General features: G+C 47.5%; 1 protein-coding gene across 1 annotated transcript; it reads right to left on the reverse strand.

The window, feature by feature from the left end:
* Positions 1-13082: 13082 nt before the first annotated feature.
* LOC148804064 (cocosin 1-like) lies at positions 13083-15351 on the reverse strand. The gene is made up of 4 exons (XM_088894988.1): positions 14956-15351; positions 14322-14833; positions 13765-14220; positions 13083-13641 (listed from the first exon to the last, which is right to left on the reverse strand). Exons 1-4 carry the CDS (start codon positions 15293-15295, stop codon positions 13246-13248), a joined length of 1704 nt encoding a protein of 567 aa, XP_088751114.1. The 5' UTR covers positions 15296-15351; the 3' UTR covers positions 13083-13245.
* Between the last annotated feature and the right edge of the window lie 4655 nt (positions 15352-20006).

Consider the following 20006-nt stretch of genomic DNA (forward strand, 5'->3'; position numbering starts at 1 on the left):
CAAAGGCTAAACGGCCGCATAGCCGCTCTAAGCCGCTTCATGTCCAAGTCGGCAAATCGCTGCCTACCCTTCTTCAAAGCAATCAAAGGCAAAGAGTTCGAATGGACCCAAGACTGTCAGCTCGCGTTTGACGAGCTAAAAGGCTACCTCGCCAGTGTGCCAACCTTAGCTCAGCCCGAGGAAGGCGAAGTCTTAGAACTGTACCTCTCGGCTAGCGACGAGGTGGTCAGTTCGGTACTAGTAAAGGAAGTAGACCGGGTCCAACGACCCATATATTATGTTAGTAAAATCTTGCAGGGAGCAGAGACAAGGTACCCGCAGATAGAAAAGCTAGCGTATGCCCTGGTGGTAGCAGCACGGAAACTTCGCCCGTACTTCCAGGCTCACACCGTCATCGTCCTGACCGACAAACCTCTAAGACAAGTTTTACTCAAACCCGAGGTTTCCGGCCGGCTGACGAAGTGGGCCATTGAACTCAGCGAGTACGACCTCCAGTACAAGCCAAGAACTGCCATCAAGGCCCAAGCCTTGGTAGATTTTATCGTAGAATGCACGTTTAGCCTCGAAGCCCCCGAGTCGGTCGAACCCGAGATCCCCAGTTCGGGCGAACTCGGAGCTCCCAAGCCAAACGAGTCCGAACCTCGTGAAGTAGCAGCCAGTGTGGCATCCCTCCTGGTTAGACCAAGCGCGAACTGGGATGAGGAGCCCTGGATCCTTCACGTAGATGGCTCCTCGAACCAACAAGGCAGCGGGGCTGGAATAGTGCTACGCGGCCCGAGCGGAACAAAACTGGAATACGCACTACGCTTTGAGTTCGCAGCATCCAACAATGAGGCGGAGTACGAGGCACTGATTGTCGGGCTAAACCTAGCGCACAAGGTCGGAGCAAAGCACATGGTTATCTGCAGTGATTCCCAGCTCGTGGTCAACCAAGTTACAGGCGAGTACGAAGCACGCGAGCTCACTATGATTGCGTACTTGGCAAAAGTAAAGGAAGCTCTGCTCAACTTCCAATCACACTTCATCAAGCAAATCCCGAGGTCAGAGAACGCTGAGGCCGACACCCTGTCCCGACTGGCTAGCACGAGCCACAACGACAGGAGAACCGTGTACATAGAGGACTTACCTCGGCCCAGCATTCTCGGTGGGGCAGAAGAGGTCACTCCCATCACCGAAGCAGAGCCGAGCTGGATCGACCCACTCGCGAGCTTCCTGTTAGACGGAACCCTCCCCGCGGACCGCAACGCAGCCAAGAGGGTGCAGCGCCAGGCAGCCAAATACGTCATGATAGACGAACGGTTGTACTGACGATCCTACACGCTCCCCTATCTGCGATGCTTGCGCCCAGCCGAAGCCGAGTTGGTACTCCGCAACATCCATGAAGGCTTGTGCGGCAGACACCTGGGAGGCAGAGCCCTCGCCCAAAAGGCACTTCGACAAGGATACTACTGGCCAACGATGAAGACAAAGGCAATCGAGCTCGTCAGAAAATGCAATAAGTGTCAGAAGCATGCCAGCATCCACCATCAGCCCGCCGCCGACCTCAAATACCTCACCAGCCCATGGCCCTTCGCCCAATGGGGGATCGACCTCCTGGGGCCATTCCCACTAGTGACAGGCGGGAGAAAATTCCTAATGGTGGCTGTAGATTATTTCACAAAGTGGATAGAAGCTGAACCCCTGGCAATAGTTACAGCCCGAAACATACAAAACTTCTTTTGGAAGAACATTGTATGTCGCTTCGGGCTACCTCGGGTACTGATCTCCGACAACGGCAAACAGTTCGAAGATATCAAGTTCCAAGAATGGTGTCGAAGTATGGGAATTAGTCAGAACTTCACATCGGTCGCACACCCACAGGCAAATGGCCAAACAGAAGTAATGAACAGAGCCATCCTCCGCGGACTGAAAGCGCGATTGGACCGAGCCAAAGGTTTGTGGGCAGATGAACTACCAAGTGTTCTATGGGCACACCGAACCACGGAAAGAACCGCCACAGGTGAGAGCCCCTTTAATCTCACCTACGGCACCGAAGCAGTGATCTCGGCGGAAATCGAAGTGCCTACGTTGCGACTAGAAGCGTACGACGAACAAACAAACGAGGGCGAGTTACGCACCAACCTCGACCTACTAGACGAAGTGAGAGACTTCACGCACATCCGAACTACGGCCTACCAGCAAAAGGTAGCTCGGTATTATAACGCGCGAGTAAAAAAGAGGAACTTCCGCGTCGGCGACCTGGTTCTTCGTAAGGTCATGGTGCCTGAACCCGGCGTAGGGAAACTTGGACCAAACTGGGAAGGACCCTACAGAGTAAAGAAAGCACTCGGTGGGGGAGCATACGAGCTCGGAACCCTAGAAGGAAAACAAGTACCCCAAGCATGGAACGTTGTCAACTTAAGAAGGTACTACCTATAGGCCACCAAGGCAAGTACCCCGAAGCCATTTCATGTCAGAAAACGAACTGAAGGACCGAAATGGTCAGTTCGGCAAAAAACATAGCTCGAAGACAGGACAATCAGTACATGAACAGAAAGCCATTTCATTTCAGAATAGATATGTACATTCAAAAAAAAAAAAAAAACGTGTACATTTCATTTCACAAGCCAGGGGCTACTTCATCGTTGTCAAAAGCCACTTCAACAACACCCGAAGGACCTGCCTCCCCCTCGGAATCCGGTTCGGCATCCGCAGCATTAGCCATTTCTTGAGTAATGCGCGAAGTGGATATGGCGCTAGTGTCGAGCTCGAGGTACGTATTCTGGATCATCCACCGGCTTAGCTTGAAACCCCTCCTATAGGAGTCCACCATCAGATCATCGAAATCCGGCAAAGCAATGTAATCGCTGATAGCTTTCTTCTTCGCGTCTTCGATGCCTTGAAAGAAGATCTGAGTCCTCTCCCTGATATCCTCCTGAAGATACTCGACCTAGTGCTCCAGGTCCAGCTTTATTTCCGCCATACGCTTCACCACCACTCCCATGGCCTCGGCATCCCTCTGAGACCTCGCCTGCCTAGACCGCGCAAGGCGAGCAGCAGCCTCAGCAGCTTGAGCATTCTCCTCGGCAGTTCGAGCAGCCTCCTCGGTAGCTCGCGCCTGCCTCGAGCATCTCTCCACCTGGTTCGCCAAGGCGTGAATGGAAGAGTTCACCTATCAAAGGAAAACGGGATCAAAGGAACGAATAAAAGAAAAAAAGCCGAACTCTAAAGAAGGAAGCACTTACCACCATGGCTTGAGTAACAGCACGGCAGACCACTTGGTGTAGAGGGAGCTCGGTCCACGCCACAACTTCCTCGGGAAACATCGCCTCCTTACTCCGTTGAAGAGCATGAACAGGCGACAGCACGCTCCTGAAGTCCCCCGGGGCCTCCGAGCCCGACGGCCCAGCTCGCGTATGGGCAGACGCGGAGTAGGCGGGAGCCCCTGTGTGTGTGGTTTCGACATAAGGAGCCCCCACCGGCTCCTGCATAGGAGGAACCATCTCGGGCTCCTCTGCCGGATAGTCCGACACCCTGGGATGGCTCGGCACGAGCTCGCTTAGCCACCCGTTTTCTCCTCTTCATGCCCTGGAACAAGTGCCCACCTCGGGTCCCTCGAGAGTCCATCGTACCTGCAAAAAGGAGTTCGGCATCAGTAAGACACGTAAAAGAAGAGCAAGACAGGATCACTAGGGAAAGAACCTACCCGAACTCAGGCCCACAGCAATAAGCTTGGCCTCCGTCAGATACCATTGACAATCCAGCCCAAGCCACGCCCATTGCCGGAGGCCCTTCGCCGTCTCCTTATCAAGTGTGATGCCGGAATCGGGAGCGGCCATCCCCCAGCCGGTCTGAAACGGCCACCCTAGCGCACTTCGCACCCCAAAATAGTCCCGCTTCCACGCCGGGACCTTATTAGGGAGTCCGTGTAAGAGCTTGAAGCCCGGGCGAGGGGACAGGTAGTATGCCCGCCTACGCCTAGGAAGGGGACCCGCTTGCTTTTTCAGCATTAAAATGGAAGAGAAAATCTCCAGATCCAGAGGAAAGTTCTCGTCGCAAAATAAAGAGATCGTTCCCACTAAGTTCCTAATAGAGTTCGGGTGAAGCTAGCCGACCGTCACACCGAAGTGGTTTAGGACCTCGACAAGAAGAGGGTGGAAGGGCAGTCGCAGCCCCGCGACGAGCTGTTCCCGGAAAATCACGATCTCATCAGGACCGTGTTCCCAAGGGAAGCTGCTCGTAGGGATGAAGTAACCGTGCTCCCCGGGCAAGTCGTAGTAGTCTACGAGGGTTTGAAGTTCCTCCGGCGTCATAGTCGAAGGGCCGAACTGATCTACAACCCGGCCACGATGGGAGGTGGACACCGACCTACCCGAAGCACCTCGGGATGCAGGCCCGACCCCTTCCTCAGGACCTACATCGGGCTCACTTGAACTACCGGGGGATGCAAACTGGTTCGTAGAACCTACATTAGACCCGCTTGAACAGTCTGAACCCTCCAAACTAGACATCGGGAAATGGAACGGGATTCCAAAAGCACTCACCCGAGAAGAAGACTGAAACAGACCACGAAAGCTCAAACAAGCAAGGAACCTGGGACACGAGCTGAAAAGCCTAGACGCGAACTGAAACTTAGGCGCGAGCTCAAGATGTACAACAGTAGCAAGGACGCCCCCCCCCCCCCCCCCCGCGCGCTATTTATATCCACAGCGGCCGGAAAGCGACGGCCCAGATCGAAGCCAATCCAACGGCCCACAGCCGCGCTAAGCCGCACGTCTTCCGAGACCAATCAGCGCACGTCTTTCCAAAACTGACGGAGCATCGCGCACGTCTTGTCAAAGGACAGGTGTCGGCACGCGTCTTCTCGAAACTGACGGGGTGTCGGCGCACGTCTCCTCGCAATAAAACCGTCTGCAGCGCAACTCCCGAACAACGGCCGTCACGACTCCCAAACGCGCGCCCTTTTTTGAAAATCAAATTAGAGCAAGTGCGCTCAACACGGACCAAAACCCTCCTACTACCTTGCAAACTCCCCGTGCCAAGACGAGACCGTTGTCGTAGGGAGTGGGGGCAATTGATGAAGGGAAATTTGGCCCGACCTCGCGATCGCCCAACATGTGGCAAAGGCAAGCAGCTCAGGACAGTAGAGCGCCCGAAGCGAACATCGGAAGCAAGTCCAAGCTCACTACCGAGCCCGAACTCCAGACCGCTGTACTGAGTCCAAGCTCCCTATTAAGAGCAAGCTCCCTATTAAGGGTCCAAGCTCCCTAAGTAAGAACCCGAGCTCCCTAAGTCTGAGCTCCCTACTAGGAGCCCGAGCTCCCTGTTAAGAGCGAGCTCCCTGTTAAGGGTCTGAGCTCCCTAAGTAAGAACCCGAGCTCCCTAAGTCCGAGCTCCCTGTTAAGGGTCCGAGCTCCCTAAGTAAGAACCCGAGCTCCCTAAGTCCGAGCTCCCTTCTAGGAGCCCGAGCTCCCTATTAAGAGCAAGCTCCCTACTGGGAGTCCGAGCTCCCTATTAAGAGCGAGCTCCCTACTGAGAACCCGAGCTCCCTGCAAGGAGCACGAACTATACTGGGCCCCAAGCCTCACAAAGCTGACCCGAGCTGGCCCATGGCAGCTCGGAACACTCCAAACCGAACTCAAGACACCTCGCTCGCCGCTCCAACACTTCGCTTCCGAAACACCAGGCTGACCAAACGTACCCGACACCAAGGACGTCCGTATCCAAGGGCGACGCACCTGACTGATTTGGAATCTGACGCCTGACAGCCGCATTTCAAATGGCTTCCTGCTACTGCCACCTGCAACCGTCGTCACTAGCCGCAGAGACGGCTCCGACAAAAGGAGCAGTGGCGGTTCTGTCCGGCCAGAGGAAATGACATCCGAACAGGCAGGAGTTCAGAAGTAATCATGCCCGACCTGACGGAAGCCTGGAAGTGAGTGCGCGAGGTGGTTATAAAAGGCTTCTAACCCCCAGGAATGAGGTATGCTAACTTTTGCGCTATCTGGTTTATCTTGCCTTTGAAGGATTCTTACTTGAGCTTCGGAGCCCTTACGCCGGGTTCTCCCCGGAGCTTCTCTTCTCCTTCCGTTTCAGGTCCCTGTTACTCAGTTCAGAGGCAAAATCATTGACAGCTAAGACCGGCCAGATTGTGCATCATCAGAAACCAACTCCATCGTCGCGCTTGTCAAAGTTTGCATAGCAACGTCTTTCCCTCCGCTACGAATGGACTCTAATGATTGATCCTTGCAACAGCGTCCCCCGGCGCCGGCAACCCCTACAAATCTTCCACTGTCTCTTCTCTTTCCCCTGTCACTAGAGGTTGACGAGGCTTCCTTCTTTTCCTTCATTTGCGGTGTTCACTGATGGGAAAGATCACAGAACCATGTTCCAGTGGCAACCCACCCCTCTCTCTCTCTCTCTGCTAGCAATCTGATTTCAGAAGGTCGGGTTTATTAAATAAAGGGGGAGCAGTCGACCTTAGGTACCACTTCCTTTTTTGCATACTAAGTGATGGAGGGTGATTTGACCCGACCTCCTAAGAAGGCGACACGTGGATGTGACTCAGTATAAACAACAGCTCAGCATGACAGCCAGGCTGCAACTGAGTAACGAGCTCGTTAAGATCCTCGCAAGACAGCTCGCTATAGTACGAGCTCAAGGACCCCGGTTTGTTGAGAGGGAATACTCCAAGTCTATCCTAGCTCGCGAGCTCAGATAACCAGCTCGCTCCAATACTTAGGCAAGAGGACTGCCCCCAAAGGCAACCTCAGGTGGAACAACCTCGGGATACCTCCAGGAGCTCGCTACATGGCAGCTCGCTATAAGGCAGCTCGCTACTAAGCGACGTGGCATTTTCAGGAAGCTTCTTATCTAACAAGACCGTACCCGTCAGACTGCACCACATCGCCTGACTAATCGCGCAGTCCCTACCAGCCCAACAGACTGCACCCACGTTTCTCGACAGGTGGTGGCGTGTCTGTCCTTTCCGGGTCGTGTCTCTCATCCGATTGGGCAGTACTCTGCAATGGTTACCTGCACAGCCCTAGCACATAACGGCTGCGCCAGAGGGCTAGTGACGGTTACACCTGATTTGACAAGAGCATCTGTATTTAAAGACCCTAGTGCCAAAGGGGCGAAGGTAACTGAACTCTAACTGATCTAGCACGACCTGCACTCTTAGCTCTCTCTACATTCCTTACAGCTCTCTCAAGTGTTCTAACTTAAGCATCAGAGTATTCCCACCGGGCAAGTCCCCCGGGAATCCTTCACCTTCCTCTTCTCATGTACCATTCGCCGCCAGATAGGAGCTAGACGTTTGCCAACTAGGAGTGCCCGGATTGCGCAGCATCATTTGGCGCCGTCTATGGGATCGCTTCAAAATGCCTTCCTCTAATTTCTACAACTTTCTCTAAGAACTCAGCAATCATGGCTTCCTCTAGCAATGTCGGACGTGGTGCCAACCAGAACGCTTCTGGGGAACAACCTCAGCTCCCCACTGTCTGCATTGGACAGTTCACCATCCCCCTCTCTGTGGACGGAGTTCCCAGCTTGAACGTGCCTCACACAGTGGCACCTGTGAACGCTCCACTCCCTTCCACGGTTGGAGCAACCTTCACTGAACCTTCCGTTGTCCCCCTAGTGACCAACCTCCAGTCCCTTCCACAGTGGCACCTATGCAAGCTCAAATGCAACAGTTCCAGCAGTTTCAACTCTACCAACAGCAAGTGTTGCATCAAGTTTCTTAGTACCAGTACAAACAACAGTTCCCTTCACCGCCTCAGGCCCAGCAGCCGCTTCCTCCTCGGCTCCCTGCCACGAAGCAGGCCAAGCCCTCTCGTCGGAGCGGACGTCCTCGCCGGGGAGAGGCCTCTCAAGCCCAAAATCCTTCCAAGAGCCAAGCCTCATCCCACGACAGGAAGGAGAGGTCGGCCACCCCCGCCTTGCAGCCTGTAGGCAGGTCGGGGGCATCCTAGCCGGTCAAACACGCATCACCCCAGCACTCTCAGTTCGAGCTCCCACTCGCAGAAAACCAGTTTGAGGTCCTAGCCGCAGACTACAGGCAGGGCCCTTCGGTTCACAACTATCATCAGTAGTCCGAGTCCATTGAGCTCGGTAATACTGAAGCAAGCAGCACTAATGCCGAGCCGATGAAGCAAAAGCGGAAGCGCCGACGAGCTCGCCAAACTGCTACACGCGTCCTGCCCGAGCTCAGGGGTAACGAGGAAATAAGCTCAGGTGAAGTAAAAGCTACCCCTCTCCAAATGACCATGTGGATGCCTTCTAGTCCCAGATGCACCATACAAGGGCTAGTGAATCATGTATGTGTGTGGCTTTCTCCACCACCTTCAAAGGAGTGGTCCGCACAAAGTACTGGAACCTCGCACCCGGATCGATAAGAAGTTGGGCACAGTTCGTGCAAGTCTTCACTTCCCATTTTTTCACCACCAAGAGGTGCCCAAGAACTTAGGAGAGCCTCCTTGGCATAGTTCAGAAGAAAGAAAAAGAAGACCAGCAACCGGCCTCAAAGATCCATCGCCTCCATGTCCTCGTCATCCTCTGGAGAGTCAGGCTCCTCCTCCTCCGCCAATTCCGCCGTCTCTAGACCCAGACCCTTCATCGTTATACCCTCAAGGTTGAGCCTGGAGAACTTCTTCCAGACCAGCCAACGGTAGAGTTTAAATCCAGAACGGTAGGAGCTCGAGCCATACTCCACCTGGAGGTCGTGGTATTCCTGAGAGTCCCTGAAGTTCCACACCGCCTTAGCTCGCTCAACCTCCACCATGGCGTCGAAGTTCCGAGTCCGATCCCGAAGCATGGACTCCAAGTCCTGGACCTGCTGGTGAAGAAGTTACCTCTCCGTTGCCACCCTCGACGACTCCTCCTGGTAGCGAGTGCTCTCCTCAGACAGTCGGGCGATCTGCGCCTCCTGGTCCAGGACGAGCAGTTCCTAGGCCTCGCTCCCCTTTCAAGCCTGAAGGACTTCACCTTGGGCCCAGTCAAGCTCGCCCTACCACCATGCAGTGGGCTGAGGCCAGCCTGACGAGCTGCTTAGGGTCCACCCCTCCCCAGCTGGCGACCTCCTCATGGGAGACCGCCTTCCGACTCCTTCGCGAAGCCACGGTGAAGTCGATGACGGTTTCCCACCCACCGGTAGGGAATCGCGGGAAAGCGAAGGGGTAGGACTGCTCAGACGGAGGGTACTGCCCTTGCGCCGGGACCTTGCATTCTTCTACGCCACCCACCATGGCTACTCCCTCGAATGGGACCGGTGGGACCTCAAGCGGTGGTGGAACGATGGCTGGATCAGCAGTCTCGAACTCAGCGCTCCCGGAAGTGGAAGCTCGGTCAGGGCACGACCTCTTCGCCCTGCGCTTTTGGTTGCTTGATAGAAGGCGGCGCGCATCTACACCAAACATGTTGGCTGCCAAAAATCACAAGGCATTAGTCCAGCTAAAAAAAAAGAAATAAAAAGAAAAAAAAGGCATTGCGCGACCTAAAAGGCAACCTATCGGGGCTCAGGCCGGCCTGCGCGAGATTGTCCTCGGTCAAGTAATCCGACCAATGGAAGCCAACTGCTGCCCAGGATTGTAGCGTTTCCCGAACTTTTGGATCCAAGTCAGCCCCCGAATCCTAGATGGCGGCCCTCTAATGGGTTGGGAAGGGCCACCCTTCGGGGTTGCGAACTACAAAATAATCCCGCTTCCAAGCCGGGATCCTGTTCGGCAGCTCATGTAAGAGCTTGAGGCCGGGACGGGGAGAGAAGTAATAGGAACGCCTTTCTAGAGGCACTCCGGGGGAAGCATTCTTGATAGAAAGAATGGTGGAGAAGATGTCGAGGTCAAGAGGAAGACAGTATTCATAAAACAAAGAAATAGTCCCAACTACATTTTGGATTGAGTTGGGGTGAAGTTGGTCTATGGTAACATTAAAATGGTTTAAAACCTCCACTATCAAAGGATGCAGAGGAAGACGAAGGCCAGCGATGAGCTGTTCCTGGAAGATCACGATCTCATCGTGACCGTGTTCCCAAGCGTAGTTACCGGATGGGAGATTGTAGATGAGGTTTCTAGGAAGGTTGAATTGAAGAACCATGGTCCTGAGTCTCTTCATCGACATGGAGGAAGGACCAAAGTTGTCCGACTCCCTACCCCAAGAGGTGGAAGCCGTCTCACCGGAGGCCTCCCGAGCCTCCGGAGCCTGCCCCCAAGCTCCCCTTGAGCTTGAAGGAGCATCATCTTGGTTACCGCCCCAGGGAAAGATGTTGTACGGATAACCAGACATGCTGACAAAGTGATAAGACTCACTAGGGAAAAATTGAACCAAAAAGACGGTGTGAACAAGAGAAGAGCTCGAGCAGTTAGATGAAGGCACGACCTCAGAATCCGAAAGCAAGGCAAGTTGGCGTAAAGGAAATGATACCTGGGGCCCTCCTATTTATAGCCACAGTGCCCACGAATCGACGGCTCAGATCAAGGTGAATCTTACGGTTTGCAGTCAAGCTGACCGCACGTCTTCTGAAGCCGAAATGTGACTGGCTGCACGTCTTCCATGATTAAGGTAATGCCGGCTGCACGTCTTCCAGAACTGAGAGCCGTTTTGGCGCGTTTTTTGGCATTCGAAAAGTCTAGAAATCGCCTGACATCCGCGTGTGTATTTAATGCGATCAGTCAACCAAGTTTGAATTTCGGGTCAAATCCACCCGTCACACTCCATGAACTCCTCGCGCTAAAGTAGAATCCTAAGCCGGAGGAGTGGGGGGCAATTGATGGAGGGTGATTTGACCCGACCTCCTAAGAAGGCGACACGTGGACGTGACTCAGCATAAGCAACAGCTCAGCATGATGGCCAGACTGCGACTGAGTAACGAGCTCGTTAAGATCCTCGCAAGTCAGCTCGCTACATTACAGCTCACCACGGAACAAGCTCGCTACAGCGCGAGCTCAAGGACCCCAGTATGTTGAAAGGGAATACTCCAAGTCTATCCCAACTCGCGAGCTCGGATAACCAGCTCGCTCCAATACTTAGGCAAGAGGACTGCCCACAAAGGCAACCTCAGGCGGAACCACCTCGGGATACCTCTAGGAGCTTGCTATTAGATAGCTCGCTACAAGGCAGCTCGCTACTAAGCGACGCAGCGTTTTCAGGAAGCTTCTTATCTGACAAGACCGTACCCGTCAGACTGCACCACGTCTCCTAACTGATGGTGCCGTCCCTGCCAGCCCAGCAGACTGCACCCACGTCTCTCGACAGGTGGTGGTGTGTCTGTCCTTTCCGGGTCGGGTCTCTCATCCGATTGGGCAATACTCTGCAACGTTACCTGCGCAGCCCTAGCACAAAACGGCTGCGCCAGAGGGCCAATGGCGGTTACACCCGATTTGACAAGAACGTCTGTATTTAAAGACCCTAGTGTCGAAGGGGCAAAGGAAACTGAACTTTAACTGATCTAGCGCGACCTGCACTCTTAGCTCTCTCTGTATTCCATACAGCTCTCTCAAGTGTTCTAACTTAAGCATCGGAGTATTCCCATTGGGCAAGTCCCCTAGGAATCCTTCACCTTGCTCTTCTCAGGTACCGTTCGCCGCCAGTTAGAAGCCAGACGTCTGCCAGATAGGAGTGCCCGGATTGTGCAGCATCACCAAGATTCGGCTAAACACCGGGGCTCCAGATCTTCAACAGCAACCCTCAAGAAGTACCTAATACCTTTCACTTCCTATTCAACACACTTGGGAATGTCGTAGACCGCCCTACTCCAAACGATAAGACGCATTTCCTATCTCCTTGAAGACCGTTGGACACCAGACAGAGAGGGAAATGCCAAATACCCTAATCCACCACTTACCGTAACCTCCTCTTTGCCTTTCCGAACACCCTTCTTGAGTCCAGTGATATAAGGTAAACCGCATCCCATTAAAGGTTTGAGTTCGGGAGTGGAAAGCACCGCAAGCTTTTTTTTCGGAGGCAAAAATTAGAAGTCATTTACTCCCCTCAAGGACATATGCCCTTGGTAACTATATTTGTGTGATCTTTTGGGACTTTTCAAAGGATGGACGACCAAAATTTGGTCTTTTTCTAATTACCAATGAAAGAATAAGAAGCTAAAAGGACATATGACCATGGTAAACTAGGACCAAATGATCTAGATCCCTAGAGACACGACCCCAAAATCATATTATATCTTATTTACACTGTTGTAGGATCTTCCTAAAAAAACTTGCTATTCAAATCTTTTTAAATCCTATATATCTTTTCATCTGTCGACGATCCAACCAACCAGACCAAACCAATGACTACTGACCCCATCACAAATCATTGTTTGTGTAAACATCTAATCCACTATGCTCCTAAAACCTGTTGGCTCGATCAACAACCTGTCAACCTAGTTGGTAGAACCGCTCAGCGGGCCAGTTATCAAGTCTTGTATTATGTTAGGGTAAAAGACTTAAAACAAATCATGGGTTTTGGTTAACTAACTTAACATACCTTGAGTTTTGCAAATGAACTATACCTACCATATGGATTGACACCAATAGACTTCGATATACCCTCTATTTCAAAAATGTTAATAACAGTTAAATATGAAGTTATGTGGCCTCTTTATTTTTTTTAAACCCCATTTTACCCTTCTCAACCCTATTAAAAACCAGCAATTTCTACAAATTGTTCTGGATTGGAAAGTAGAGATAGCCGCCACCTGTTCAACGAATTGTATCAATGGACCAAGTCCATAAAAATCCTCTCCAACCCACACCAACTCATCCCAATATGCTAGGTTGCGTAGCTTGGCCCAACATTTCCTTCTCCAAGTGCAGCATAAGCAAAAGACCCCCTCCCCCTTGAGTTGTGTATGCCATCCTTCCACTTGGACACACCCAGCCCACATGCTAGACCACCCTTGCCCTGCTTACCCACCGGTAAATCCTACTGTTCGAAAAAATGCCACAATGAGGCCAGCAACCAAATCCAGGAAATTAAAGCTGATTACTTAGGTATGTGTTTTGAATGGATTGCAAGGAAATGATGCAACCATGCTAGGCCACCCCCTGCAATGCTTACCCGCACACAGAACTACTGAAGAATCAACTAATAAAATTGAAACAAAATTGGACAGCCCAAAGAAAGTTTTTCCTTTATTTATTACCCAAAGCAAGTTATAAAAACTCATAATACAAAGTTGAAGAGTTCAAACATCTATAAATACGTACCAACTTCCGTGCCTACAAAGCTTTATTATTCTTGTAATAACTCTCCTTTATGGCTATTATTTTACATTACAGAAAACATTCCGTTGGATTCAAAATTTGGTGCTAAGACACACGTTTCCTCTCTGTTGTACTTTAACCTCCTTGCTTCTTCATTGGAAATCTGGTAAGCATTTACCAGGACCTCTTCTGGCATGGCCCGAATGGCAGAAGTCCTTCCAACAAGTGGACTTCTCACTGCATTGTCACTGGTCTTAATTGAAACCCATTCAAATCCATTGTCTCCTGCCTGTTTCACTACAGCAAAGTTTTTAGGAACGACGATTAGTTGGCCTTCACAAAGCTGTCCATCATAGGCAGTCTGACCAGAGTTTCCAACGATCTGAACCCGGGCTTCACCCCTAAGAACGTACATCACGCTGTGTGCGTTTACGTTCCAATGAGGAGACATTATCGCATTCTATATATACAAATCATGCATCAAAACCAATTTAGTACGTAAGTTCCATAAAGCTCAAAAGTAAAAAATCATTCAATCAAACAATACTATACAAAAAGATGATTATGTTTATTAGAACCTAACCTTGTAGAGATGTCCTCTCTCAGCACTAAGTTCATAGAGGCCAAGAATGGGGAGGCTTTGGCTGTTAACGTTGGTCAGACGTCCCCCCAAAGGAGTGTATACATCGGAACTCGTGGCTTTCCCAATATTCTGTCTGAGCCTCATGTTGCAAAGAGTCTCTTCTAAACCATTTTCATTAGTTTCTTGTTGTCTTTCTTGCTCTTTACTCGATATTGATTTTATCACCTGAAGTCCCCTTTCAACTTGGATGATAGGTCCCCTCTCGTCATTTTTCTTTTGTAGCTTTCTCACCGTCTCCTTTGTCACTCCAAAAGCCTGAGCTAATATCTTTGCATCAAAGCCACTAAAAACATTGTTCGAGCTCTCTTGCCCAACTTCCTCACTCTTGGATGACGAAGATCCTCTTCGTTGTTCTTCCTCTTGTTGTTCTTGTATGTTACCAGCAAGCCAGAAATTCTTTAGCAAGCATTTGAATAGAAAATCAGTCATAAGCCTTGTTAGATCTTGCATTCATGCATAAAATATTTAAATGAATGCTAGTGAGTCAGCTTACTTACTCTCACTTTTCGATCAAGTTGGTTGAAATTATTACGGGTGTCAATGACGGCAATTGCAACAAGTGGCGTATCACCATCATTGTAGACCCAATAGGAAACTCCATTTGGCACCATTAGGATATCTCCCTCCTTGAAGAATCTTGGTTGTTGGTAAAAGTCCTCGGATCTATGGCTTCTACAGTGTTGATCCTCGGATTTTCGGCTTGTGCTACTTTGATGTTCTGATTGTTGACTTTTGCTTCCTTGGCTTCTGCTCTCAGATTTATGTCTTCTACTGTCTTGATCCTCTGATTGTTGGCTTCTGCTGTATTGTTCCCCAGATTTTTGTCTTCTTCTGTCTTGATCCTCCGATTGTTGACTTTTACCACCTTGATCCTTTGATCTTTGACTGCTACTGCCTTCATCCTCTGATCTTTGGCTTCTACAACCTTCTTCCTCGGATTGTTCATCTTGCTGGAATAATTGGAACGTTTCAGGGCAACCGGGGATTGATAATCCTAAAACTCCCCTACCTGTACGTGGATTTCAAGCACGTAAGTCATAACACAAGTTTAATTGAATGGTATATGATAATATAACACGCATAGACCACAATAAGTTAGTAGCAATGCAAAAAGGGATTCAGTGAACTAGCCTTGGACAATGTAGAGGATCCTAGGTTGATTGTGATAGACAGGTAAGGAGAGGCCCTTGGGCTGGATAGTAACCCGATAAGCTGCAACCCCAGCACACCTGAACTGTTCATTGTTGTCATCCCAGATTTCAAATTGGCCAGCCTCGGCTTCAATTCTACGAGATGGTTCAAGGGCATCAAGGTTATTGATCTGGCACTCACTTTGCTCTCCTCGAGACTGGTGATCAGGCCGAGTACTCCAACCTTGGCCTTGGTGAGAATTGTATGGCCTGACAGCTAGGCAGCCATGAAACAGAATAAAGAGACAGATACCAAGAGAAAGCAGACATGATTTAGCCATGATTTATAGAAACAGGTGAAGAGAGAATTTGCACTACCAAGCCGTGGTGAAGCGGCGAATAGAATGATCAGGTATTTATAGAGAAGATGGGTGCATTAGAGGTTGACACCTGAGTAATGCCATTCAGCCACCATTCTCATTGCATGGTTCTACCTTGTCATTTTGGCGAACACATGCCTGCATTGATCGCTTTGTACTTCAAACATGTGTAAATATATATTTGGACCACTGTTTTGTGTCCATTGATATATAAATTAATGATAAGATAAAATCCCTCTCTCTATATATTTATCATCTGAAATTAAAAAGCTCTACTACTAGTAGATATGGTGGCACGGATATGTTTCGTTAATTCATCAGTCTTGGCCATGACCCAAAATGTCTTTGATTTATGAATCAAAGACACGTACCACCGGGACCATCCAAGAAAAACAGAAATATATACATAGCATCTCATATAACCTAACCTAGCAAGTATAAGCAGAGGCCTCTACTTTTTCATGCAGAAAAGACACAGAAGAGAAGAGAAAGAACAAATGATTTATTTGGAACAGAATGGCCAAATCGTAAAGATTTGGTAGCCATGCAATATGAATGGTGACACATATAAGTTTGTATCTGTCCAGCTCTTGGGCCGCCCATAGCCCCACCCACCATAAGAATGATTTAGTTACACTATAACCAAGAAATCAATGCAAGTTCCAAAGGTATGTAATATTAATGTTTAGATTGAAGTGGACAAGTATGTTTTGGTAGACTTATTTTCAATTTTGGTCAGGCCAGGTCGTGATTCATTAATTTAAACAGAAAAATAGTTGCAACCTATAATGAAACGACCGATGACAATTCAAATGCTTTATGTCAGGTTTAATTCATTAACTCCAAATACCTCTGCGAAGAATAAGTTCATGACTTTGATCGAATTCAGCTGCTAGATAGATTCCATTAGAATATGCCCATGACATTAGTAATTTATTTCTTTTAATTTGTGCCTAATTTTGTTAAAATGTCTTATTGGACCTCGGCCTTTTCTTTTTCTCTTTTCACTAGCTGAGGGGCCTGCTTCGTAGGGGTTGGAATGAAATTATAATATTGTTATTTGCTATATTAAAAAGGTCAATGGTTTCTTAATAAGAAACTTGCAATTATAAATACTCAAGTCTTGAAACTTATATAAAAATTGAAAAGAAATCATTATGTGCTCGCTTTTTAATATTGTTTCAGCAAAGCATCCTATATAAAAGAACATGATCATATATTGATAGTTCTGACTTCTACTTCATAGTTGTCCTTTGTTTCACATCGAGAACTCCTAGTTGACCTGAATGGTGGGATCGTTCGGTTCGGGAACCATCCAGGAAACGGGTTTCGTTTTACTCCAAACTCGATCCCTGGCCAAAAATTGTTCAATCAGTCAACGACCCATTGACCCGGGCAATCGAACCGTCGACTCGTTCAACGATTTTTGGCCATTTTTTATTTTCAATTATTTTTTTTTTAATTGTTGTTGTCAGAATGGGCCATCTGTTTGAACCGGATGGTCAAACCGTTAATCTGGAAACCGATGGCCAGAACGGTCCCGTTTTTGGGTCCTTTTCTCTAGATGTCAATAATTAAATGGAATAAGTTTGTAGTCATAGTTATGGGAAGGGTGGACATTACAAGGGATTCCAAAACCTTGAAAAATAAATCCAAAGTGATCTTAAACATAAAAAAATATTGACGGTAAATCCACCAAACTGGAAAAACCAAGGAAAAATAATCAGAAAATCGATACCAAAGTTCCACTTTGAGGCAGAGCTAAACATACATGCAATCAAAGAAAGAGACAAAGTAGATCGTCTTGTAAGAAAATTAAAAAAAAAAAGAAAAAAACATTGCACAAGAAAACCCAAAGAAAAAACAAAAGGGAAAAAATAAAATGGTGGTAAACCCTAGACCATTTTGGGGGATCTTGAAGAAGAAGATCAAATACAAAAAAAAAAGTAGAATATGAAAAAAAAGGAACATTCCACACATGCTCGAATAAACCCCACAGTAGAAGAAACTTTTGAATAGTGTGTGGCTACCTGACCCGAAGGGGGGGCGGATTTGGATATGAAGTTTGGAGTCGCCATCTAAATTTTTGGAATTGGGAATTTAGGAAAACCCGAAATTTTTCAAGAAAAACATTTTGTTTTCTTGGTGACTCGTTGCCCAATAGGGATGAGATTCTTAGGGTCCGGGGACCAAGGTACGGTGTGGGAAGGTGTTAGGCACCCCACACACGCCTGGTTGAACTGGCCTCTACTTCACCAATGATCTAAGAAAACTTTCATAATTTTTGGACTTAGAAATAAAACACGCACTAAACAAGCAATTGAAAGGAATAACAATTCTATCTACCCATTTTATTAACTAAGAAAAGGAGTATGTACTATCAAAATGATAACAACACTAAAGAGAATGGTCGCATGTTATTTATCGTGAATACATAAAAAAAAAGAAAAAAAAAACTAAAGAGATTGCATGATGAATATCCTATAGATCAAAACTCTAAAATAGAATTCCATAAAAAGCATGAAGATTAATCTAATAATGGAGATGTAAAATATTGACCTACCATGATGACCCAACTTCCTATTAATAGTTTCTAGTAGAATGCAATCTATTAAATGGAGATGTAAAACTAAATCAAATAGGCAAATAAGTGAATGACATGAACTAAAAAAACTGCTACGTAAACTAAGTAAAATAATGACTCCTATTATATACTAATGGGAAAAGATAGTGAATGATACTAGGATAAAGCAAACTGGAAGATACGAGAGCATAAAGTTAAATGGTTGTAAGACTAAAGACAATAAAAATATAGAAAATGACTAGTTAATGGATTGCTTATGAGACTAATAAAAAAGAAAGATTTTTAAAAGTGTATGACAGTAAAAGGTTGTGATGAATTTAATTGACTAGAGAATGCCAAATGCAATCAAGAAAAAGTTACTATGTGACATGATCAGATCCAACGATTCTAACTATTCTACCAATTATAAGGCTGAAATTAAAATCTAAATGTAAGAAGCAGTGCCAATTAAGCAAGTGAGATGAGAAATGAGATGATGCTAATAAGAGTAGAAAAAAGATGACGGCTTACTTATTTAAGACAACAAAGAAATTCTATCAATGTCTTTGATTAGGCGGAATGTCAATCCTAACTATTTGGGCAGAAACTAAGAAACATGAAAACAGCAAGCCTACAACATGAAAAGGAATAAAAAAAGGGAACATCAAACCTTATGGGTCATGAAGTAGGAGTCACCTCTCGTCAGTCTTTCTATCATCAACATGACCTTTATAGTTGCGCTTTCTATGCCTCTTCACGAGGTCTTTGAAATTCTTGTGAAACTCATTGGGTTGGAGATGAATTTCCAGTCATTTGGGAGGTCAAATACATCGGTTATGTAGCCCAAGATGTGTGGAAACATTGTTGGATCGAGTATCATTTCTGTTGCACAATTGGTACCCAAGCTCTTAGACTGAAACACTGATATGGGGAGACTCTAGGGACATAAGAGATGGTGGAGAAAGAGTGTAGGACATGGGTTAGGGAAGCTTGGGGCTGCTCGGGACGTGAAGGGGGGTATTCTCTATACTAGTGAGTATAGAATAATTGCTCTAGGCTTTCTTGTGTCTCTAGGATGTGAGAAAGGGGTGGTATTTATAGATTTTTTGAGAGGGGAATGGAGGGCTGAGATGGGAGACAAGGGAATCAATGGCTAAAGTTTAAATGGTTTTTGAAGGGAGATTGATTGAGAGAATGGGCTGTCAAGACAGCTTTGTGAGAGATTATCTCAATCAATTAAGACAATGAGTGAAAGATTTCACCAATTTACCTAAATTGAACATTCCAAGTTTAGGTAATTGGTTTGATTGATTGGAAACTATAGCTGGTCAAATCTTAGATTTTTAAGATGTTTCTAGAGGCTAAAAAGAAGTTTTGGTCATGAAATGCCCTATGTTTGAAATTATTATGAACAGGATTCTAAACGGAGGGCCCATATCGATTCTAGCTTCGAGTCTCAAGATGGAGGGGTTAACGGTGTTGGAATTGGTTTTGATGGGAAATAAGTTTTATGATCAAAATGACTCGATCGGACGATTAGAATCAGTTCCGACTTCGGGTCTTAGGATGATGGGGTAAATGGTGTCGGACTCGGGTGATATTGGTGTCATTGAGTTTGGTTTTTCGGGCTCTACGTACCTATGGTTTTGGATTTCTGATTTGGTGTGAAATAGTGTTTAGGGCCAAAATGACTCTCGATCGGAATCGGTTCTAGCTTCGGTCTAAAGATGAAAGGGTAAACAGTGTTGGATTTGGGTGATATTAGTGTCATTGGGTTTGGTTTTTCGGGCTCTACGTACCTATTGTTTTGGATCCTTGAGACCCCAACTTTTGTAAAATTCCAAAAATACCCCCAGGTCAACCACGAGGTTAAATGAAGTATGCTTGAAGCTTAAAATGCTGTAGAAAGACTAAGGAGCGCAAAAATGGGGTGTCTACAGATTGCCCCTCTTTGTTAGAGAATGATAATCCGAACAATAAAGCTTCAGGAGATAACCCATTTTTGCACAGAAATGCGATCGAATGACTATCTTATTCAAAAGAATGCTACTCGAAAATTTTTTTTTCATGACAAAAGTGTTGATGATTGAAAGAAGATAATTGTTTTTG

The sequence above is a fragment of the Nelumbo nucifera genome, chromosome 1 (genome assembly GCF_055504915.1).
Source record: "Nelumbo nucifera cultivar China Antique chromosome 1, China Antique-T2T, whole genome shotgun sequence".
NCBI lineage: Eukaryota > Viridiplantae > Streptophyta > Magnoliopsida > Proteales > Nelumbonaceae > Nelumbo > Nelumbo nucifera.

What these genes read in the sequence shown, in the direction of transcription:
- LOC148804064 (XM_088894988.1), bottom strand. Translation starts at nt 15,295, where the DNA reads ATGGCTAAATCATGTCTGCTTTCTCTTGGTATCTGTCTCTTTATTCTG. An exon ending in GATCCTCTACATTGTCCAAG is followed by an intron (nt 14,834 to 14,955) that starts GCTAGTTCACTG and finishes ATCCACGTACAG; the next exon opens with GTAGGGGAGTTTTAGGATTA. An exon ending in AACTTGATCGAAAAGTGAGA is followed by an intron (nt 14,221 to 14,321) that starts GTAAGTAAGCTG and finishes TGCTTGCTAAAG; the next exon opens with AATTTCTGGCTTGCTGGTAA.